This window comes from Periophthalmus magnuspinnatus, chromosome 4, assembly GCF_009829125.3.
Source record: "Periophthalmus magnuspinnatus isolate fPerMag1 chromosome 4, fPerMag1.2.pri, whole genome shotgun sequence".
In the NCBI taxonomy this organism is placed as follows: Eukaryota; Metazoa; Chordata; class Actinopteri; order Gobiiformes; family Gobiidae; genus Periophthalmus; species Periophthalmus magnuspinnatus.
In genome coordinates, this window is record NC_047129.1 from 17,851,766 (window position 1) to 17,876,664 (window position 24,899).

Consider the following 24,899-nt stretch of genomic DNA (forward strand, 5'->3'; position numbering starts at 1 on the left):
TACACGATCAATGTTTTCCTCAAATGTTCTTGGCCCACTTCTTTCTCTCTCGCACTGTCCCTGTCTCTATTCATTTCTTGTGCCATGCAAGAACTGACAGACGTGATGGTGGATTTCTTCCAGACTTTATTCTATAGTTTCGTTGAGTCTGCGGATCCCATTTTGTCTCATTAAACCATGATACACATTGTGCCTTCTCTCGAGGAGGAGCCATTTCTTAGGGGTTCATTCAAAAGGATGTCTCTTTAATCAACAGGACGCCTGACGTACACAAAAGCAATGTGAACTTTTAGAACCACCGAGTAAACTGGAACAAATCTACTTAATATAACTTATAAACTGCTGTTGTAAGTCCATTTTTAAATTGTAAAGAGACTTTATGTACCCTCTGTGTGTGTGTGTATGTATGTGTGTATATACATATACACCTATATATGTGTGTGTACACACGCATGCACACACGCGTGCACACACACGCACATAAACATACATAAACATACATATAAATAAACATACATACATACACACAGTCTATGGTTTGTCCTTGGAGTAATGACATAAATACACTATGTGTACTGTTTATACTTTAGGAGGACGTTGGCAGATGCACCTTTAATTCATATTAGATGATACTCTTAAATACTCTTGACTTTAGCATTCGAGGAATAGCTGAAAGGGGCTGGTAAACAAACACAAACTAAAGCAAACACTTAAATAGTTAAGAAAGGAACATTTCCAAAAAAACTCGAAACATTTCAGACGATTTTATAAAGTGGAATAACTTTTACAAAGGGATGATATTAAAAATGAAAGACACACTGCAGCTGTTACTGTTATGACCCACAATACTCAATACTTGGGATGAGTTTTTCCATCTGACCTTTGCAGAATCAACCTAAAGTGTTGAGTTTTCCCAAGAAGTGACAGTTTAAAATGAGAGTCATGTGCCGGTTTAAAGGGAGAGTCTTGTGCAGCTTTGACAGTGAAATCTGTTGAGGTTAATTGGGATCACACATTCTGCTTTAGGATCAGGATTTTTCTTTAAATAAAAGCCGTGAGGAAATGTGCTGCGTCGCCACTTTCTCAAAAACTAATGGCCAAGTCCAAAGTTAAATGAATGATGTTATTTGTCACAACAATTATCTATATTAATGTTTTGTTCAGAAAATCAAAATGTAAATCTATACAAGTACCAGATTTTTTGGAATAATTACCACTTCCTGTCAAAACCTAAACTTTCTCCAAAATGAAAAATTGACAAAAGTTGAAAACCAGGCCATTTTATTTCTTATCAAAAGGGATTTGACCAAAAACAACAGAGGAGAGAACGAGCCATTTCGGTCAAAGTTGTGTTTCATTGTTGAACTAAACAAAGTTAAATGTGTGTAGCAATGGGCAATATTTACAAAAAGTGTTATTTAAGCAAACCAACACAGAGATGCTAAAACCTCCTGTTTGTATCCGATGAAGTTTAAAATCACCTGCAGAAAAACACACTTTTCCCCTATTTGGAAGATAACAAGATGCTTTTGTTCCACTTTTCCTTAAATTAGCTCTCTTTACAGCATTGTGAGTTTTAAGAATAAACCATACAGAGGTCAGGATCGAACGTCTAAAAGCAAAAGAAGTTATTTACGAAATTTGCCATTTTTGTTGCAGCGGTGCAAAACATCAATAGAGATGCATTAGTGAATACTACGTCAAAAAGTAAACAGGAATCTTGGAACAACCCAATAAGCTGCTGGTAAATACATTTATCAGTCCCTGGTGTCAGAATACTTTGAAAAAAGGCAAAATTTTGTATTTGGTGTGTTAAAATCTCAGTTGTTTTAACTTTTGACTACCTGAAAACTGATGAGTAACAATATACCGAGTTTTGTATCAAATTTTGTATAGCTCCAAAACAACATTCCTGATATTACTGATGTTTGTTGCCCACCTCTACATGTGTTTGCGTGGCTGTGTGTATACTGTGTTGTATGAATGGAGTATTTCTACGCAGGCTTGGTGAGCAGCTGTGTAGAAAAGTCATACAGATCCTTATTGACCTTCTTCAGAGTCTGCACCTCTTCCTCCAGCTCCGCCACTCGCACCTTTGTGTTCTCACCGTCACCAAACACAGACTAAACACAAGGCATGATGGGAAGTTAAATTACAGGAAATTTCAAACCAAATGATGTCAAAGTGTGAGGACCGACCTTATCTGTGACAGCATTCATTAAAGAACTGAGTTTAGCTGCTTTCTGTAGGTAGGTTTCATCTTCCTCCTAAGAATATACAACAATATATTAATGGCAAAGTTTTTATTAATCAGTCGTGTAAGCAGGAAATTCTGGGCCCTGGGTATAAACCAGTGATGGAACATAATGAAGCACAACTAGTAAAGTACTGTACTGAAGTGGATACTTTTTTATTTTACTTCACTACATTTGAGAGCAGGTATCTGTATTTTCTACTCCACTACATTTTTGGAAAGGACTGAAAAAGTAAAAGTATTTTTTTATTATTGTTTGAGACCTGCTGAAAAGGCTGAGGGTTCATTTTTAACATGTTCATAATATGAGCAAACAAAAATATCAAAGCTAGAAAAAACAAAAAATTCAGCACAAAACTTTATGAAAATCACTACAATTTGAAGCTTTATAAGACCTCAAAATCTGTGAGAAATACTTTTACTTTTTACTCTTTAAGTACATTTTTAAACAGATACTTTAATATTTTTACTTAAGATACCTGAGAAAAAAATACTCATGAAAAAATCTACTTGAGTCCTTCTTCCTACACTGCTACAAACTCTGTTGGAAGGCCACACTACATGATAAAATTGCATTTAATCCTGTAAATACCTTCACCCGCCTCCTAGTCGCCCGATAATTAAATCTATTCAACCTGAAGTTACTTCTAGAGCTGCACCTAATTGTTATTGGTGATTTAATGAGTATCGAACTAGTCAAACAATTAGCACAAAAAACAAAACACGACACATAGGCAGAATGAAGACAATACACTTAAATAAGCATGTTGTAGCAGTATTTTATGCCTAAAGAAGATGTCACATTGTTTCTATGGAGATGTTATTGCTTTGGAGACATGCAGATGACACTACCAGGCCAAGTTACAGGTCAGATCTATGGAGATGTGACCCTGCTCACAGTAAGAATGCACTTTTCACATGCAGTAAAAACACCTGTAATTGAATAAATGCAAGAGAGACATGTTTAATGCCATACTCTGAAACATTCCATGTAAATGAATAATATCTCCATGGAGACAACCAGGCAGCGGACCCTACACCAGAAAGGTTACATAGTGCTAGGTTTGAAATCCGATGGTGTCTTGGGGAACCTGGGGTGAGCTGGCTGATTTCTGGGAATGTTTAGTGAATTTTTTCTGCCTTTTTTACACACAGATATTCAATTCACCAGCACTTCTCTTTACTTGTCAGTGCAATTAGAGTCAAATAAATAGTCACTCAGATCCAGATAGTTGTTTGCATAGTGTGCCTTTAATCACACCTCCCTTCAATGGTACCTCTTTAGCGCTGAGTTCTGTGTGTGTGTCGTACCTGTGTGTAGAGCCCGAGGCGCACACAGAGCTCCCCGGACTCGCTGGCGTCACCCTCGCTGCCGTGAACATGACGACTGAAGCGCGGAAGAGGCAGCGAAGGGCGGCTGTCAGGCAGGAACATGTTTGCAGGGGCCAGCATGATCACAGCGTTAGTCACTGGACCTGGAAATAGAAAGAAAGGAGGTGTGACCAAGTGGTTTAGAAAGACCCATGACGTAGAACAATGCAATTAACAGAACTGAAAAGCCTGGAGTCACTGTAAATAAACACGGTGAGGATCGTCACTGAGGGGTGACAGTGGCTCAGTGGTTTAAGCAGTCTGAGGTCAAACGTTAGAGGATTGATTCCCGCTCTGACAGTTCTGTTGTTGTCTACTTAGGCAAGACCATAGACTGTATACAGAAGTGAACTAAAAGAGCACTTCACCTACAGTGTTCGGCTCCAGTCGAATGGAGCTCATCGAGGTTAGCAGTTATAGGGGCCAATTTGGAGCAGAGTCCTGTATTTGCAATTCACGCCGCAAGTACCATAGCAGCCAAAGAACCAATCCAAAATGAGGCTCATGAAGGTAACGTCCCTTCCTGCTCGCACCGCTGGTTTAGCAGGGAGTGGACACTTTGCAACTCTGTTAATCAAACCTGTTGCTAACGCTAAAGGGAGCGACCTCGGGGAAAGAAGGCGCCTGATTCGTCCGTTATTAATGTTCATATCTTGATTTACAGACACAATACCAAATTAAAAATAATGTAGAGCGGGTTAATACGAACATTTTAAGACCAAAATGACAAAGTTGACAACAGCAGTTACGGAAAGAGGGGATTCAATGGAGCCGGGAGCGCACCGATGATCACTTCCTATTTGGAACGCAGCAACTCACAGGTTAGCTATGCCCATTTACATATTCAGTCTATGGGCAAGACACTTCATCTGCCCTGGTTTGTACAAATGCAGTGTGTGCGTAATTGCTGGTGGTGGTTGGAGGGACCGATGGCGTAAATTGGCAGCCTCGTTTCAGTCAGTCTGCCCCAGCTACACCACTACAGAGTGTGGAGTGGATGAATAATGTGTAGCGCTTTGAGAGGCTTGGAGAAACCTGTAGAGAGCGTTATATGGCGGAGGATATGGCGGCGGCATCATCATTGATTAGTTCTGTGGTAGAAAAATGTGTCTATACTGAAACTAAAAATACTCTAAAACATCACCTCAGTTACAAATAGTTTAGGGTGAGACAGATTAGACAGCAGGATTACATATTGTGGCCTATATCTAAATTTGAAGTGTAGTTATAAACACTTGTACATTTTTTGCAAAACATATGGGGTAAAATGGATTAAATTATGTTTTAAAAGTAGGAAGTAACATGTATCTCAGCTTGTACAGTTATTAAATGCATTCTTTCCTAAAACCTTAAAAATGAAGCCAAAAGAAAAACACAAATAAGATTCAACCAAGTTCAACCAAAGTTCAGATGAGTATTTTTAGAAACCTGAAATTGACTTTGCCTGGATGACTGACGGTCTAGAGTTTAAAGATATTCTGATAGCACTTTATAATAACTACACCTTAACTAGCATGAAGAAGGACTTAATTCATTATGAAAAACATGTTTAATAATACACTTTAAAGATAATATTATGTATTAATATTAATTGAGGTGTAGATATTCCACAGTCTGGCTTCCTGTACCTACACATGAACACACGGATCAGCTGATTTATGACATCAGGCTGAACGAGAAGGACGGAGCCGAGCAGGAGCCTGGAGGCAGCCAGCAGATCAAAGTCAGAGGAAACTCTTCAATTTGTAACCTGAAATAACCTGGAAAAGGGGAAACGAGCTGAAGCCGGAGCCAGAGCCGGCTGTAGCACCGGGACAAGCAATTCTCCTGAGAATTCAACAGCTCCAACCTGTAACCTGGTTATCTGTCAGTGCATGGGGACCCAGGCTGGATTTAGTGTGGCATTTTGACCTACCAATCACTGTCTCACAAAATGTCTACATGAAGTCATTTTAACCCATCCATCCATCCATCCATTTTCTTCCGCTTATCCGGGGCCGGGTCGCGGCCATTTTAACCCATTGAAAGCAAAATTCTTCCAGTATGAATATTAATTTATTGACATTAGTAACACACAGATATTGTTTTGATCATGATTTACACTTTACACAAAACTAAAAAGGCTGAACAATTTTGTTTAAAAAAAAAAAAAAAAAAAGCCGATGAGATTTCAAAATTTGGGTTGTCAAAAGTATCAAAAATCTGCTACTACTCGATACTAGATACTCATTTGAGCAAGTATTAGTACTAAAAAGTCCCATCTACAGGACAGAAACGAACCTTTTCTGAGTATTTGTAGAATGATCTTGAACTGTATCAGAACAAGTATAGTCCTGGTTTAGTCCTGAACAAAGCAGGACTGAACCAGAACCAATCCAAGTCTACATCACGACCAAACCAGGACTAAACCAGGACTAATCCAAGTCTTTAGAACAATCTTGAGTTGACATAGACTAGTATACGCCCATGGACCACTGTGGAACTACACAGATATAAGGCCACATGCAAATAGAAAAGAAGGTACTACCATTTAACGTTGAAAATCACATTCTGTCATGTAAATAAAGAGTGTTTTTAATCATCATCATGGCATCAGGTCTATTCCTTAGTAACAAGCTGGAAATTGGAAAATGATCATGACAACACCATTTCATTTTTTCATTTCTTTATCTTAACTACAATAACAAGATGCAGTTCAGAACATGTTAGCAGAGGTCAAACCTACACAAGACGAGGCATGTTGTTGAGCAAAAGAGGGCATTAAACCATTTATGTAATTGCCGCCTTCCCTAATTGCAAACATTCAAAGTGCAATTGTGATTTGACTGATTAATCTCACAGCCCTAAGCAACAATCAGCCTGGCTTTGAACAATACTGCTTAATGCATATATAACAGGGGGCTCAATACTCCCGAAACAGCTCTAGAATACAGAATTATAGCCAAAGTGACTCTCACCAACACATAAAATTTGACTATTTCACTAAACGCACCCAAAGTATTTTCCCTTCTCTGCAAGATCATGTCTTATTGTATCCCTATATAACCTCTTTATCATCTTTAATTGAGTAGCACTAGCCTTGATACTAAAAATGAGTAACACAGAGATGCCAGAGTTTACTTTTTCTTTAAGTGGAGCCATGTTCTGGTCTTTGCACCATTTGCTTTGGGCAGTTTTTGTGCTTTTATATTTCATAACAGAGTGCAGACATAACAGGGCAGAACAGAGGAGAGGGGATAAAAAGCAAAAGACAAGACTCAAACAAGCCCCGCTCAATACAACCACTGCCTCAGACTGTAGCCTATTGATTACACATTATCAGATTACATAAGTATTTATCAAGACATTATATTTTTTCTGGTTTTCAGTAACAAACACATGTAAAGATCATCATTATGCATTTCGTTTGATTGCACACAGTAATACTGATCTACAACAGCTATAGGGCGCTATATCTGATTTTTACAGTTGCCAGCGTCTTAATGTTAAAAAGAGAGCTAGTTCAGTTTGCACTGGTCCAAAGTAATTCCTCACATACCTTATGAGTTCGAGTATCCTAATTATTCATCACAATGAGTTTATAAGTGGTCTTCACAACTTTCAGAGCCCATTTTATAATTGGATGGAGACAGTACACAGCGGATTTATTTTGAAGCTCAAGAGCGGCTTACGGAGTACGTCTGTACTGGGGCCAGACTGAGTTTGCTCAAATGCATCAGAAAAAAATCAGGTAGAGGCCCTTTAATGGTAGAAACTCGACCTTCAAATGCACGATAATACAATCAATCAAACATACATGAATTAGAACGGGGTGAAATGGTGATAATTATGCCATTATGGTGAAACAGTCCATCGTAAAGCACTCATCTTCTCTTGCAGCTCTATGCTCAAATAAACACACACCTTCGCGGTGAACTCAAAGAGTCGTCTTTTTTCGTGAAAACGAGACATAGGTCTTCTTCGAGGGAGGACACAGAATTCAACACACAAGTAGAATATATTCTACTGCAACAAGACGAGCTTTGTCGACACTCAAGATTCTTATGGATTTTCACAAAACTCACACGTGGTAAATTTTTCAGGCATATGCCACGGCCATGAACCAATTGTACATTGTAGATTTTGACTGTGAACCAATCAGCACGCAGCAGCGCACTCACAAACAAACAGCAGCTGACAATGGTGAACATTTACACAGAACAAAGGCTTAATCTTTTGCGTCAACTTAACACCACCACGCCGCTGTGTGTTTACGGATTAATTAAATATTTCCTGAAATAGTGCCATTACAGCAAATCTCCACACATAAACTAATTCATCTGGTGGTTTCCTTCTTTTGGTATTGGTCATTGTGTTAGTAAAGTTGCTGTGAAAGACTGATACAATGTATTTTTTAGTTTTTATAATAGATCTATGGTGGAGACTCACCATGAGTCTCAAAAAACTCACCACATACTAAGTGTAAAACGTAGTCGCTCTACTGCAACTTCCAAGCTTTATACTGTACACTATGAAGCACATCTTCACTCACTGTTAGGGACACAGCAAAAGTTGAACACGAGGGTGGGGTTTGACTCGGCACGAGAACATTTCCAAATGCACTGTTGACTAATTGAGGTGAAAACAGTGAAACGTGACATATCCTCTAAGTGTCAGAGAAAAGTTGCCGATTACCAAAAAACGTGTGAGAAATATATTTAGATTTCCTGATAAATATAGATCACGTCTGCAGAAAACAGAGCCCACCCTTGGCCCAGGTCAACTGCACGACAAAGGCTGTGGGTCCACCAATTACCTCCTACTGGTCAGACTCAGTAATGCTCTGAGTGGCAGGTGAATTTAACCAACTGCAATGAAGTGTGAAATTCCAGAAGAAGAAGATGACTTTAGTTGTCTGTTAAAGGCAATATAAAGATACTATATTGAATCTGGATAAAACTCTAATTTGTGAACTGGCTCCCAGAAGTTTGCGTTTTCAATTTCATTTGGCATGGTGCTCACCCCCAACATCAATCAATAAAAAAGGGGCAAGAGACAGATTACTTTGCCATGAAATATACAACAGGTAAATGCACAATTCAATTTCAATTCAATTTCAATTTAATATTTTATTTCATTCATTAAAACAAAACAATCCGCATAACTGCATACAGTATTACGGCTTTTGTACAATTTTTGTTAGGTGAATGAAAGGGCACAGAAGGAAGCAAAAGCTTATAATATCTGCCCCTCATCAACTCTGACTCTTATTCACTACATTATACAAAGTCAAACATAAATGTACAGCTACTTTACGAAAAAAAAACAACAACAAAAAACAAACAAAAAAAAACACAAATATTGAACCTGATCATTTCTACTAGTGACTAGACCCATTAACGCCTTGAATTACAACAAAAATCTGCATTTTAACAATATTAATTTTAGCTGCCCCCAACTGTATTAAATATATATATATTTTTAACAACTCCTGCACTGCTCAGATCTTTACTATAAAATAATAGGTTGTCATGTGGGTTTAAAATAGCTCTAGATCCCAAACTGTGGCTCCGGCTTCATGTTTACTCTGCAGACACACAGCACTTTCACTTTTGCAGCAGACGTCTGATCTTTTATGGCTGCATTAGTGTCAGAGGAGCAGCAGCAGCCTCTATATCAGACCCCACGCTGCCTGCTCCTGTTGACGGAGGGCCAGTGCACAGATGGACATCCCCTCACATTAAGTGTCCCCGCTCCTGCGTCTCAGCTGTTTGGTTTAAATAAGACACAGACTCTTCACACCTGCCTACAGCGGTTTAAACATCAGGGTCAGACAGAGCGGAGGGACACACCCATCTGTCTGTCGCCGTGACGACTTGGGTTAAAAGGAATGCCAAGAAAACCCATCAGGCCTAGCAGGAGTTTGGCTACAGCTGGCACAGACAATCAGCATCACAACAAAGTCTTATAATCAATGTTTTGTTGCAGCACCTCGAGGCTGACAATAGAAACTTTATGCACAAGGGAAATTACTTTCAAGTTAAATCTAAATCTTTGTTTTGTTTCCTTTTATGAACAGTATAATGAACCTCATGATAACAGAACGATTTTACAACACTACACTGTTAAGTGCATTTTCAGGTCAGCTTTTTTTTCTTTTATGTGGGATAAAGTTTTATTCAACATTAAATAAATATTAACCATGTCTTCTGTTAATATTAAAAAAAACAACACTAAACTTAACTTAAAATCATTATCAGCAAAATGGTCCCTATTTAAAGAGGGAGGATTTTATTTCTATGGAGTATTAACTGCCAAAACATATTTAGATCATCATGTTACCTTTCATGGTTTTGAAAACAACATGTTAACTTGTTTTATGTGTTTCACTTTTGTTTTTGACGCCGAGTCTTCACTACCTTTGCCCCCCGCACTAAGTCACTCCCCCTTCAAACCGCTATTACACACAATCAGCTGCATCTCACTAATGAAACTACTGCACATCACAGGTCAGGTTGCACATCAAGTTGCTGTGTACAGTTTTGTGTCATGTTTTTGTATATTTAAGGAGAATTGTTGTATGGGAGCATGGGTGATATAGGCTTGTGGGCGGAGCAATGGACAAATCTTATAGCTAACCACAGGGCGGGTTTGAATATGGCGCGTGAGAGATGGCTAAATTACAGGGACATGCATGGATGACATTTTTTAATGAGATTATAACATGGTAGAAAGCTAAAAAAAACAAAAATAAAACAAAAGATTTTGCATAATACCCCCTTTGACAATTTAATTACATAGCTTTGCAGTACTGGCGAAAGTCTAACCTCATAAAGCTAATAACGCTGATTAATTACATATTTCAAATTGAATTACTGCAACATAGGTCATTTGAAAATCACTACACTCCAGATCTAGTCCACTGCTTCGATGTATTGTAGAACTTATTACAAACTGAAATGTGTAAATTAACCAGTAAACAGCAGCATGTGGCCTGTTGGGAGAGCGCCTGTTGGGGGAGCGCCTGTTGGAAAGGCAACACTTGGTGGCGTACCACTTTGACTAATGATAATCAATGCTCATTAAAATGCAGGTGGTGTGTCATTAGAGGCACCTGAACGTGATCAGGATTGGCACCCATTTTAGAGTGAAAAACAAGTGGCTGGGTTAGCGTTCCCCCCAAAGAAAGCATGGACGTCCCCTGTGTCTTTACCATAGACTGAATATATAAATGGACAGAGCTAACTGGCTAGCTGCACGTTCCAAGTAGGAAGTGATCATGGGCACGCTTCCAGCTCCTTCGACTCTGGCTCCAGTTCACTTTACATAAGAAAAACTGTCGCCCCTAACTGCTATTTAGTTTCTTATTTTGGTCTTAAAATGGTCGTATTAACCCGCTGTACGTGATCCTGGTATTTTTATTTTGCTATTTTGTCCGTAACTCAAGATATGAACATTAATATGAGACCAATCAGGTGCCTTCATTCCCAGAGGTCACTTCCACTAGCGTTTGATTGACAGCGTTACCTTCAACAGCGTCGCTCCAGATTTGCCCTTTAGTTGCTATGATACTCTCGGTCAAAATTCCAAATTCCACTCCTTCCAGAGTCCTCTTCTTTATACAGTCTATGGTCTTTACTCAAACACGGCACTATGCAGTCTGCTGAAGCCATGACACATTTCACCTGGATTTCCATTCTTTTCAAGTCAGCTCAGGCCTTTGAGAGTCAACTTCATCCGAATTAATGTGGATCTGTCTATAATCCAAACATCATCAGATTGCAATTTTGGGAGCACAGTTGGACGGCTTTAAACCAAATGCATAAAATCATGGGGCTGCACAATACATGGCAAATATTGTCCTCAAAGCAACAGCAAATGTGAGCCGCTGGCAGTGCATCTATAGTATTTTACAAGCAGTGAATGGGTTATGTTCACAGACCAAACGGCATTTTATAATTACTTTCTGTTGGGTTAAACAGTTTGACAATTACATCTGGAAGCTTGCCATGGATTAACATACTGCAGCAACATTTTATTACTGCAATATCCACATAGTAATATCAAAATGTCTCTTGTCTTCTGTAGCCGAAAGTCATCGTAACTTCACAGTATTTCTCAAAAATCAATGTCTATTAAGGAAGTCATTTTCCAGTGGAGGGAGGATCACATGCTTGTCTCTGCAGAGATGGTATTGCTTTGCCTAGAATATTCCACAATATGGCTTTAAACTTTTCTTCTTATTTCCATGGTGACAAGAAAGTGATGCCACAGCTAAGCCATGTCATGATATAAATACTATATGGACTTCTCTTTCAGTATATGAAACATTTTCAGGTCAATATTTTTCTAGTGTACTTTTCTTTGTGCTAGTGGGAACTTTTTGATTATTTCTTTTGCAATATGTAACATGTGAGCTGTAGAAGTTTGAATTATGAACTTCTATGCCTCATTATAGACCCAAACTAATTAACTATTGCATTCTGCCATTTATTTCTTGCAGCTCATGTTTTTAAATTTTGTACATTTAGAATACTTTTTGTGGGATGATTCTGCTTCATGGTTTGGTTCCAATATTATTGTTTATCATCTATATTTACTTCAGCAATTTTTTCAAAGCCATAATAATTCCACACATCAGACTTCACATTCTTGAGTGGAGGATATATCATTGGGATCCAGATCCACTGCCTGCCCACTAGCCATGAGCCATAGCCACAGAATTTAACAAGTTTCATTGTTATGATAGAGGGCCCCCTTGTGGGCAAACAACTGAACTAACATGTAAACGCTGTATTGAAACCAGAAACGTGAGGCAGTCTGGAGCCATACAGGCGATTATAATCATGTGTGATGATCACGATTATTAAAAAATGCCACGAATGATTAATTGCGGACCTTTTTTATCGTGATTAGCGATATTATCGTATATTGTCCCATCCCGAATTGTGACAGGCCTAGCCACAGGGTCAGGATACAGATCAAATATGGGGAAGGCTTGCTATAATATTGTAATGTTTTTACGGTATTTATATTGGCAAAGAAAACCCTTATAACTGATATCCAAGTTAGACAAGTTTAGTGCCATACTGCGGAAAATTTTACATCTCGATTTCTGCAGAGTCAATGAAATAAATACTAAACTCTGTTAATCTGAGGTGAGATAAAATTGGTTTTAAGCGTAAATCACAGGTGACCAATGAGCTACTTCGTTTCACACGTGTCACGGCTCTAACTGGACGATCATGTTTGACCAGGGTAGAGACGTAGAGGAGGACGTGGGGACCAAAGTGATATCAATCTATATAAAAAATGCAGAGAGAAATCAGTCTGGATTTACCAGGCAACAAGTTTCAGAGATGAGAGCAGAGTTTTTCTGACACCGTAATACAACAACTAGCATGCTAATCGCACACTTCCTGATTCTTGGACAATAACATGCTTTATAATTAAATGCAAACACAGGGCTAGGATACAGAACAAATGAGGGCAAGGCTCGCTGCAAAATTGCAATGTTATTAGGGTATTTATATTGGTAATGAAACCCCCTGTAATTGAATAAATGCAAGTTAGACAAGTTTAATGCCATACTGCGGAACCCTCTACACATCCATGGAGACCAGCAGGTGACAAATCCCATATCAGAAATATTACACTGAGCATCATTCAGGCTATATCAGTTAATGTTGTAAAATGATGAAGTTTGGACCGGTCTTTTGTGGATTCCTCTTAATATGTTGCCGGGGGCCAGACTTGTCAAGCTCCAGTAGTGGATAATTACTAGTGGTCCATTAACCCAGCGAGGTTAAAGAGATTTTGTCTAAATCCACCTCCTCGGTTTAATCTGGATCTCTGGATTTCCCCAAAGACCACCTCTATCACTTCTCTCTCAAACTGACAATCTTCTCCAGGCCAAAATGTAGCCCTCACAATCCCCAATAGTAGTGTCTTCTCTTTCATGTGACGGTGGTCTGCTGACTCCTGTCCGCTGAGGATGACCCTTTGCTGCTGGCTTATTGGGTCCACAGGGCTGCTTAGATTCACAATTGGCCCAGTCCATAGCATTTCTGTGTAGGTGAAAGGGGGGGTTCCATAGGGGTAAGAACGACGCCTGTGAGTTCAGATATCTTGCAAAAAAAATGTGTTGGTAGCAAAAGTGCACACACAGCAAACGTATTCACTATTGCGATCAAGGCAGGGAATTGGAACTAATGGAATGAAAACGTGGATCTACAAGCAAAAGTATTCATTTTGTTCCAGATGGCTAGCTGTACATTGAAAAGACCTTTCTCAAACAAGTTAAAGAGGCTGTACCTGGTTTTTACTGTGTGAAAAACAAACTTGTTAAACCATTTGCAGCGGTCCAAAGTGATTCCCCACTTTCCAAAAGCATTTCAAGCATCCCGATTATTCACTGCAATGGGTTTATAAACACTGTGCACAACATTCATTGCCTCAATACTTTACAAAGACGTAGTGAATCTCCCCGTTTTCAAATGGGCGTGAATGACAGGTGGATTAGCCAATTAGGGACAGGCATGGTCTGTCCGTATCAGAAAAAATAAAGGGGAAAAAAAATCACATGGGGTTGAAAAACATGGCGGATTTCTGCAGAATCAATGAGTGAAGCACCAAACTCTGTTAATTTAAGGTGAGAGAAATCACAGTTGACCAATGAGCTCCTTCGTTTCACATGTCACTGAAATAAACAAATCTGATTGGACGATCATGTTTGACCAGGCTTGAGATGCATCGGAGGACATGGAGACCAGACTGACATCAATCTGTATAAAAAAAAATACTGAAATATCTCTGGATTTGCCTGACAACTTTCAGAGACCAAAGCGGAGTTTTTTCATCACGGTAATATTAACGACTACTAACATGCTAACGGCACACTTCCTGATTCTTGGACAATAACATGCTTTATAGTTAAATGCAAACAGTGCACAGTGGTCTCATTAGCACACAAAGAACTGCTTTTACAATATATCTGAAGTGGGGTAAAATAACTAGCGGCGCATGGAAAAATACAGTATAATATAATATACAGCCTCTTTAATGTCTCAGACCATGTTCGCAAAATTACAAATGCCCTTTACCTGTCCTTAGTCTGAGATTTTCAAGTCGATACCTTTTTGTGCCCCCTCAGTGTATCAATGTTTTATCAGTTCCCATGTCAATCGGGATGACGTAGGTGAAAAAATGTAATCAGGCGTAACAAACTTGTCAACAAGGAAGACAAGACTATAAAAAATTCAGCAGCTTCCAAACAGAAACCTTTTAGTCTCCTGTTATGCCCAAAAATGAATATAAATTGTTCAAGTTTTGATAAAATCTTCGTCAAATTGAAACTGACAGAACATGGCTCTGTACAGTACAGGAGAACACAGAGCAGAACCGGATAAACTCGGTGTAGAGAACTTGATGCTTTTCTGAAAAACACTCTTCGGCGGATCTGTCGGTGAATTATTAAAGTGGCTTCAGTCTGGGCCGATATTTGTGGCGGCTGAATGGAAATGAGCGGTGAATTTGAAGCGTTGAAGGTCACAAGGTGGTTTGACAATGTCTGGAGGGGACATGACTTTGCAACTGGAGAAACTGTACTCCCAAAAAAGTCAATTTTCTGGTAGTTTTGGGCTCATTGTGGCTTGGATAATGGTCAGTTACCTTGTTTGTGCTACAGTTTCAACAGTGAGTGGATCTATTCTAAATACAAAACAACTCAAAAAGCATGACCTTTTCGATAATTAAGATGTGCATTATTGTGGCAGTGCAATCTGTTTTAAAATAGCAGAGTTGCTACAAACAATACATAGAAAAATTCATCTCTGGCTAGTCCAACAGTCAAGGGAATATTTCCACAGTGCCTGGCAGCTGTAGCTCAGTTGGTAGAGTGGTCATTCTGTGATCCAAAAGTTGGCGGTAGGAATCCCGCTCTCGGCATAAAAAAAGAGCGGGTTGGCGGTGCAATTCCAGCTCCCATATAAATGATGAATACTGCTTTTGCCCTTGGGCAAGACATTTAACCCCCAGTGTCTGTGAGTAGTGTGTGGATGCAAAACAACTTTCTCCACCTAAACTCAGACAAGACTGAAGTCATCATCTTTGGCCCACAGAAACATAGAGAAAGTGTCAGCAGTCACCTCCAGTCTCTCTCTCTTTAAAACCTTCAAATCAGGCTGGAAATCTAGGGGTAAAAATGGACTCAGACTTGAACTTTAACAGCCACATCAAATCAATAACATCTGCAGCTTTTTAACCATCTTAAAAAACATTGCAAAAATCAAAGGTATAGTGTCAAAACCAGACTTGGACTTATCCATGCATTTGTCTCCAGTAGGTTAGACTACTGTAACTGGCCTCTCCAAACGTGCCTTAAAACAGCTGTAGTACATCCAGAACACTGCTGCTCGAGTCCTGGCTAGAACTAGGAAGTACTTCACACATGTGTCCTGTGCTCAAGTCTCTGGCTCCTGTGGCTCAGAGAATAGACTTTAAAGCAGCTCTGCTTGTGAACAAGTCTCTCCATGGACCAGCACCAAAGAACATCTCCCACATGTTAGAGCCACATGGACCATCTCACACTCTGAGGACTTCAGGGACCTGCCTCCTGATGGTGCCCAGAGTCAGGACTAAACCAAGACTTTGACAAAGTTTAAATCCAGGCTCCAAACAGTTCTGTTTTAGCTGTACATATGACTGAAAGGGTTTTATTCTGCCCTCTTCTCTTTAGTGTTAATTTTACAATAATTATTTCTGATTATTTATGTTTTGATTTATGTGATTTTAATGTCTTTCTTATTCTGTAAAGCACTTTGAATTACTTTGTTTACAAATTGTGATATAGAAATAAACTTGCCTTGCCTATTTCCTTGATGTAAAGCACTTTGAGTGACTTGAAGGTGGAAAAGCACTATATAAATGTGACATTTTAAATTGATTGATTGATTGACTTTTTGAATACATTACCAACTAAATAAAGGTTGAAATATGGTGAGGGCTACTAAAAAGAGAATATTTATGTATAAAGAGTATTTATTGAAATCAGAAATTGCTAACTATTTTTGGACATTTTGCTTTAATAATGCCGAGGTCTTTCTTACATAAAGGTCTTCTCATAAGTGTTTTGAGTCTAGTCTAGTCCAGAAAAAGATTATTAAAATATAACGGCGATTATTTTTTACTGTAGACACATTTAAAACCCACAAAAATGAAAATCTGTGCAGTTCCTAAGATGCTAAACCACAGTGTGACTGCCCAGTTTCCTAAAGTGGGTCACTTGAATGTTTTATCATTTTACAATTCGACTGTAGCTAAATGTCTTCTGCTGGTTAAAGACAAGTCTGCTCTTCCTTCTCTGTCTGCAGATGCTAAGGTGACTTCAACATGACTCCTGGAGCTTCTTATTTATTTATATTCACACAAAAAAAATCACAGCTGACAGCAAACGCAAAACGACCTCTCTCCTCGCTGCTGTGTGAAACCGCGCTGCCGAGCCGCACTCTCCAAATTGAATTTAAGGGGCTTGTCTTGTGAAAACCTCTTAAGTTGTCAGGGGGAAATAATTTGTTTCACTGGAAGATTAAGTTAAGGCAGAAATGTTAAGTTTCCTCTTGAGAAAAAAACAACTCATTATCACTCCATCAATACGTTCTGATCAACGCCCAATCGATCACTATGTGACTGCGATCCAACAGTTACAAAGTCAGACGAGCTGGTACAAGTCTGGTTCCATTTGACTGACGCTTTGGACTTCAGTTCACTGTTGTAGTCTGCACAATCAGCAGTTGGATCTTATGGTTATCAACGCCATTATATCATCAATGTGAGTAATGTTTAGGTGGACATTTACAACTTAGAATTAGCGATTCTCTTCCAAAAGACATTCACAATATTGGCGTGTACAAAAGTTTTTACAGCCTCATTGGAAGTTGAAATTGATATGCTTAAATCTGAAGGCTGGGTAATACATCTCCTAATCACACAATGAATATCTCGTCTTTGTGGTAATTATAATTGTCATGTGCAAGATTGTGCTGATAAGATGACATTAACTGTCTATTCTTGGCAGTGGTTTAATTAACACAGGGGCCATGACAAAGCAAAGTGAAGTGGAAACAGCTGTCACTCAACATTTGCTGCTAACGATTCATCACAATCTTCAAGTGTCGACACAACACACAACACACTGAAGTTAAAACGAGGGCAGACGTTATCTTTAAAGGGCCCATATTACGCTGTTTTAATATAGTTTCCTCGTCACAAACGGACCTGGAGTTGTGTTTTGTTTCATTCACACATTAAACACACTAACCCTGCATATTTAGGCATATTAAGTTCTTCTCTGAAACTGAAAAGAGTCTGTTCCACCATGTGATGTCATGTGGTGATACAGGAAGTGCTCAAGTGTGTTTTCAAACTCCCTTCACTAGAATCATAATAATTGCAGCCCTGGAATCACCAATCTCTACTGAACTAAAGGTAAAAGGAGCTATTAACTTGAAAACTACCATTTCATGAAATCACAAGGTGGAACAGAGCATTTTGAGCTTTGGAGATGTAGACAGACTAATAATAAACGGTTACTCAAACATGTGTGAATGAAGCAAAACACAACTTTAGGTATGTTTTTGAGGAAGTAATAACATTGCTCAAACCTCACAAGAGTCAATTTTGTGTAATATAAACCTTTAAGTCTTTGTACTAGGGATGAGACGATAAACAATAAAATCGTTTATTGTGATAAAAAGGGTTGACAATAATAATTCATGGCACTTTTTTTATACTCGTGATAATTGGCAACAAAGATAATCGCCATTGTGTCACCAGGATGTACAGAAAAAGCTTCTCCCTGATGATCTCCTCTAGGTCACTGCTTTCACTTATAACAAAGTACAGTCCTTTAACTGTTGTTAAATATGGAACCTATTCATTATATTAAAATTGTAATTATTCATATCCAGAATATTTTTAAACTGTCAGCAACAATAATTATCATTAATCGCAATTATTTTGTCCATGATAATGGTGTTAATGTTAGACTCCTTATAATCTACACCTAATTGTTGTTTTGCAAAGTTAAAACAAGGCAAAACAAGGCAAAATGAGGACTTGTATAACTTCTGAAATTGATTTGATTCCCATTTGTGATTATTGGGCTCTGGCCCTTTAATGCAAACAAGTTGCGGTTGTAGTTAGCACATTCCCTTTTTTCTCTCTGCAACAACAAGATGGCAAAACAAACCACAGAGCAAAGAGATTCAAAGCAGCTCTAATATCCCGTTCGTCTCTCCTCTGTCTCACTGCGGCCTCATGTAAGTCTCCTCTGTGCCTCTGTGCATCTGTGTGTGTGTAACACTATACACAAGCTCATTCACACTTAACTGATGATGAAACGTGTGGCTGGGCTCCAAACAAACGCACACCTACATACATACATAACTACGTACACACGAACACACACAAACACACACGCACCTACATACACAAGCACACACACATATAAACACAGCCTGTTCATGACTCGTGTTGCATTCGTAATGGTTCTGCGGTATACTGCAAGTTCAAAAACTCCAATGATTCACCTACCGTGGCCATAAATATTTGCGGTAATTGGACAACTGATTAATCTTGACATCCCAAAATCAACAAATTTTATCCTCCAAGAACCAGGAAGTGCACTGTTAGAAGGCTAATGTTTGTGAATGTGACCACAAAACTCTGTCCTGGCTGTTGAAATGAGCTTCTAATCTCACTATAGTGAATAATTAGGATGCGTTTTGGAAAGTGAGGAACACATTTGGAACACTTGTTTTGTTGTTCACGTTTTGGAGACAGTAAAAATCAGGTACAGCGACTTTAATTTGTGCCAAAACAAACGGCACAAATGACCCTGCGAGTTTTCAGATTAACTAGTATGGAGTAAACAAGGTCTAATTTAACCCATGCCAGGTCAGCAGTGCTCCCAAATCCTGCAACAGTCAGTGTGCAGAATCCCACAGCAATAACCCCTAATCTTCTACAGTGACCTAAGAACTGCCACTTTAATCTACCAGCCTTCGCTTCAATCTCTTTGTAAAAAAAAAAAAAGCCTATTCCTATTCTTTGCCCAAAAAAAACAAATCCTGATGTGCAGCTTATCAGAGCGAACACACAAAGACGAAGCGAAGAGGAGAACGCCGCCTTCAATCAGTGAATCAGGAGGCGAGGAGCGCGCTGACGAGGTGCCGCTCTGCCAGCCCCATTTCACGCCAACCTCAGCCAAAAGCTCAAACAACCTGACGAGTAGGAGGGGATTTACTGCAACCTTCAGCCCAACACTGCTAAAGGTAGGTAGTACTCAGTTACAATTATACAGTTACACTTGATAATAATATTGTACAACAGTTTTACTCCTAATTGGTATCTGTGTAATCCCCCAATTGTCCAGGTATGATCCACAGTAAAAGAAAAAATTAAAATTTGTCAACTGGACAAAAAGTTGTAGGAGTGAAGCCGTTTCACTTCTTCAGTTCTGGTCTGATTACTGGTGGACACTGCCTTATATCTATCTGAAGAGAGGCAGCAAGTACACTGAAACTAACACACCTGTTTGTTTACAGTTTCTGTTTGTTAATGAGGTCTAATGAGCTACACCAAGAGTGAACTGTGCCCAAGTCATATTTTGTGTAATCGTTCAGGCCCTTAATGGCTGCTCGCACACCTATTAGCATACTGGCTAGTACTTTTGTTTTCCTTGTTTTGATTTAGGTCTGAGGATGGAGTTATAAATTGGGGACAAATGATGTCTCTCAACCCAGCTCTAATATTACCCAATTAGACGATTTCCACAAGGTGAGACACAAGATTCTGTTGACGGAAACAAGATTGAATTTGGGGTTCAATTTGCAATTTTGGCCTCACCATTTTTTATTTACTTTTATTTCATTGTTGCGCAGCTTTTTGGAACTTTAGCTTCTCAAGAAATTAAACTCGCCAGAACTTAACCCATATTTTGTCCAGTCCAAATCTAAACTAGGCATGGGACAATACTGAAATTTGGTGTCACGATTATCATGGCCAAAATAATTGTGATTAAAGATGCTATCATGGCTATTATAAAAGTTACTGACAGTTTAAAATGTTATGGATATGAATAATTATAATTGTAATATTATGATCAGGTTCCATATTTAAACAAAAAACATCCGTTATCTAGAAAAGACCATCATGGAGAAATAGTTTTTTCTGCACATTCTGGTGATGTAATGGAGATAATCTTTGTTGGCGATTATCACGATGTCATGATCCGCAGTGTCCACTCCGGGTTTTCCTCCCTGCGTGCTCCTTCCCTCCCTCACCTGCCAGATCTGGGCTGGGCTCCTGGCTCCTCCCGTGCGCACCTGCAGCCCATCAGTGCAATCAACCTGCCTGCTGGGCATAAAAGGAGCTGGGAGAGGAGACTCAGCGCGGGATCATTGTCATGTTCACTTCACCCTGTCGTGTCACGTCTTTCCTGCCTGCATTCCTGTCGCCCTTGTGTTCTTGTCGTGCTCCGGTCCTGGATGTCTCCTGCCTGCTCTGCCTGTCGTCCTGTCGTCCCTTCATGTGGTCTGTTCCTGTGTTCCTGCTCACCTGCTCACCTCCGGATCACCCACTGGTTGTACATTGTCCTATTCTCTACAATAAATCCTGTAAATATTCCCCGAGTCTGCATCCTTTGGTCCGCCACACTCACCCGTTACGACACACGATAAACTGTCCCACAAACGATTATTCTTGACCCGTTTTTATAATGATATTACCATTTATCGTCCCATCCCTATACCAAACCAAATTATTTTTGGAAGATATTGTCCCATCCCAAGGTAATACATTTGACACCAACACAACAAATTTTGAAGTTCGATATATCGCTGAAAAAAATATAGACAATAAATGATAATAATGAATCAAATTGATGTCACTGGCACAAAAACCCAAAAGCAGGTTAAACATTTTCTACATGTGTACAACCATATTGTTAAAATATATGAGCTACAATAAATTAATAGGCGGATGAAGTACTAGTTAGTAGTGTAGTAGGTCATAGAAATAATTTAGTCAAGCCTTCATCTTATTGTAGAGCAGAAAATTTTTAAAGTTCCCATTAGTAGAAAGAAAAAATATCATCCCTCGAAATATATAGCTCCACTTTTCACATATTGAATGATAAATCGATATAGTGATTATTGTGACAGGCCTAGTCTTATGTGACTAAAAGTTTTGATTACTTTTCCCACTGAGTCTGCATATCCGTCTGCCTTTTTGTTCATGATATTAAGCGATTTCAACATTTTTGTTTCTTGGGCCGTCAGACGTTATTTTGTTCTAATCATTTTTCGGGTTTGTCCTTTAAAAATATTTAAAAATACCAGCTTTTGTGCATTATTTCATGTTTTGTCCTTCCAAATACTTTAACTTCACTTAAACTTTTCGAACGTAGCATCTGATTTATATGCTTGCAGTTACTTAGAGGTTTTAACAAATACTTGCTTACTCTTACTTTTGTGGACCACTACATTGTACTTTGAAGAAACAGTACTATTACCTGAGTATAGCAAAAGACGAAGTTCAAATCTTTCAACTGGACAAAACAATTTTTGTTCAGCTGACAGATTTGAACTTTGTCTTTTGCTATGGATCAGACCTGGACGACTGAGGGTTTACACAGATATTACTTGGGTACTTTTTGGCTACTCTACCTAAGCCCGTCACTATAATCACTATATCGACTTATCGTTCAATATATGAAAACTGGAACAATATACTTTAGCGCTCAGTATTTATTGTGGGAACTTTTTCTTAGCAAAATTGGGGGTATTTTTGCTATTTTGGTTGTAATACGATAAGATTTGAGCTGTAGAGGATTGAAATAGTAACTTCTGTGGATAATTATTGCTTAATCCGGCTGTTTATGTGTTGCAGCTCAGGCCTTTTAATGATACTGTCTATTTAAAAATGGTTTACTGGGTTTATCTTGCATTATTGTTGTTGTGTCAGTGGTGTAAAGTAGTTTCAATATTATCGTTTAATGCAGTATATCTCTATAGCAATATATTTTTCTTCAAAATGTGTTCTCGTGACTAACCTAACTCTATCCACCTCTGAGCACGCCCACCTAACTGGAATATGGTCAATGAACCACTCAGCCATTCACACACACATTCATCCACCAGTGTACCCAGACCCAAAGGGGTGAGGTGGGTTAAGTGTCTTGCCCAAGGACAAAACAACAGGATTCATCTGTGAGAGCTGGAATCGCACCGTCAACCTGTGGATCAGGGGTCAAACGCTCTACCAACTGAGCTACTGTCGCCCATGTACTTTTTAATGTTTAGCTGATCCCTGCCTCCAGCGCTGACTTTGCCTGGCTGTCACTCACTTCCTGTCTGGGGACTTTTCAAATTAAATTCCTACAGATTACCTCTAGAATCCATTACCAAGTCTGTGTCCGTGACAATCCATGTGGGATCATCGAATGTTTGCTGTGATAACGGTGTCACACTTTTCAATCAAATCTCAAACACTGGACAAACTGAAGCACACAGCAGCATGCTAGGTTGCAAGGGGAGGAACTGTCAGAGTCGTTAACAAGGCTCGGGGTCACCTGTGATCAATCCTTTTCTCTTTAAGATCTTCAGTTAACCACAAAGCGCCCAAGTGGTTAATTTTACAGTTTATTCACAATGTGTGCTATACTGCTGGGTTTCAGATAACATCACAATTACGGATGGGACGATAAACAATAATATCATTTATTGTGATAAAATGTGTCGACAATAATCATTTTACAGACAAGAACGCCAATGTCTTCGTGTTGTCACTTATAACAAAGTACAGTACTATAACAGCTGTTTAAATGTGGAACCTGTTCATAATATTAAAATTATAATTATTGAGATACAGAAGATTTTTCAACTGTCAACTTTAATCATTATCACAACAGAATTGTTAATCGTAATTATTTTGACCATGATAATTGTGATGACAAATTTCAATATCGTCCCATGTCTAATCACAATGTTCTAAAGACCAGTCATATTTAATATAGATGAGGACAGCTGAAATTAATACTATTCAATAATATACAGTGAGTTCTTGAGTCTAGTCACTAATAGAAATTATCTTGTTAAACATTTGTACATTTACCTCTTAGATACTTCATGGTAAAGTACAATATAATCAATAGCTGGGTTTCAGATGATATCACCACATTTTATAGGCCAATAATATAAAACAGATGGGGAGAGTTGTTAAATAGTTAGTTTTTGTTTTAACTTATTGAGTTCTTCACCAGCACTCTAACCAGAACTGAAGAAGTGGCTTGGATGAGCAGCGAAATGGCTTCATTCACTTTGTCTAGTTGACAGAATAGAATTTTTCTTTTACTAATTGGTGCTATACTTTACACAATTCAGCACATTTCAAATAGACTCCACTTGCATAATATTGTCTGAATATTGTCATTTTGTAAGCATTGCCCACCTCTAATTATTACAAAATGCTGACTGTAACGGCGACAGTAGCTCAGTTGGCAGTGTGTTTGTCCACTGAACATTATTGGTTGACGGTGCAACTCCAGCTCCCATAGATGAATGCTGTCATTGTGTCCTTGGGCAAGCCACTTAACCCATCTCGCCTCCAGTGTCTGTGTACACTGGTGTATAGGTGGAAAAGCGGTATATAAAAACATGACCATTTATCATACTTTTTCCTTAATCGAATCTTTGTTCTGTTACTGTCAGTATATAAACTGCTAGTATCTACAGCACTGTCTTTATTTATTTTCTCGTTTGTAGTGTCTCCAGACCCCAAACCTGAGCTGAAGAACTGAACTGGGCGACTGGTAGACCTGTCATAATCACTATATCAACTTATCGTTCCGTCTATGAAAGCTGGAATAATATTTTTTTTAGGTCCATATTCATCATGTGTACATTTTCTTTGCACAACTTGGACGTTTGGTTATTTTTTGGCTATATGATAAGATTTAAGCCATAATTTTGAATGAATAACTTCTCTGACTCATTACAGATGCAAACTAATGACTAAAGTGTTTAATTTAGCTGTTTATTTACTGGAGCTCGTGATTTTTAACAGTATTGTAGATTAGAATAGTTTTTGTGGTTTAAATCCACTCTTGGGTTGTTGTGTCTGTGGCGTAAATGAGTTTCAATATTATCGTTTACGGTCTATATTTTCTAAAGCGATATATCGAACTTCAAACAGGCCTAATGATCTGTCAATTTGCGTCCCTGGAGCTTGTCTTTGA

At 38.7% G+C, this 24,899-nt stretch overlaps 1 protein-coding gene across 1 annotated transcript in view; it reads right to left on the minus strand.

The window, feature by feature from the left end:
• Positions 1 to 1,265: 1,265 nt before the first annotated feature.
• The window catches only part of wdr18 (WD repeat domain 18), a 70,430-nt gene continuing 46,796 nt past the window's right edge, over positions 1,266 to 24,899 (minus strand). The window contains exons 8-10 of the mRNA XM_033965134.2: positions 3,566 to 3,729; positions 2,199 to 2,267; positions 1,266 to 2,123 (exon numbers count right to left, since the gene is read on the minus strand). Of these exons, the coding sequence (XP_033821025.1) occupies positions 1,995 to 2,123; positions 2,199 to 2,267; positions 3,566 to 3,729 (362 nt within the window). The 3' untranslated portion in view covers positions 1,266 to 1,994. The remainder of the gene's footprint in view (positions 2,124 to 2,198; positions 2,268 to 3,565; positions 3,730 to 24,899) is intronic.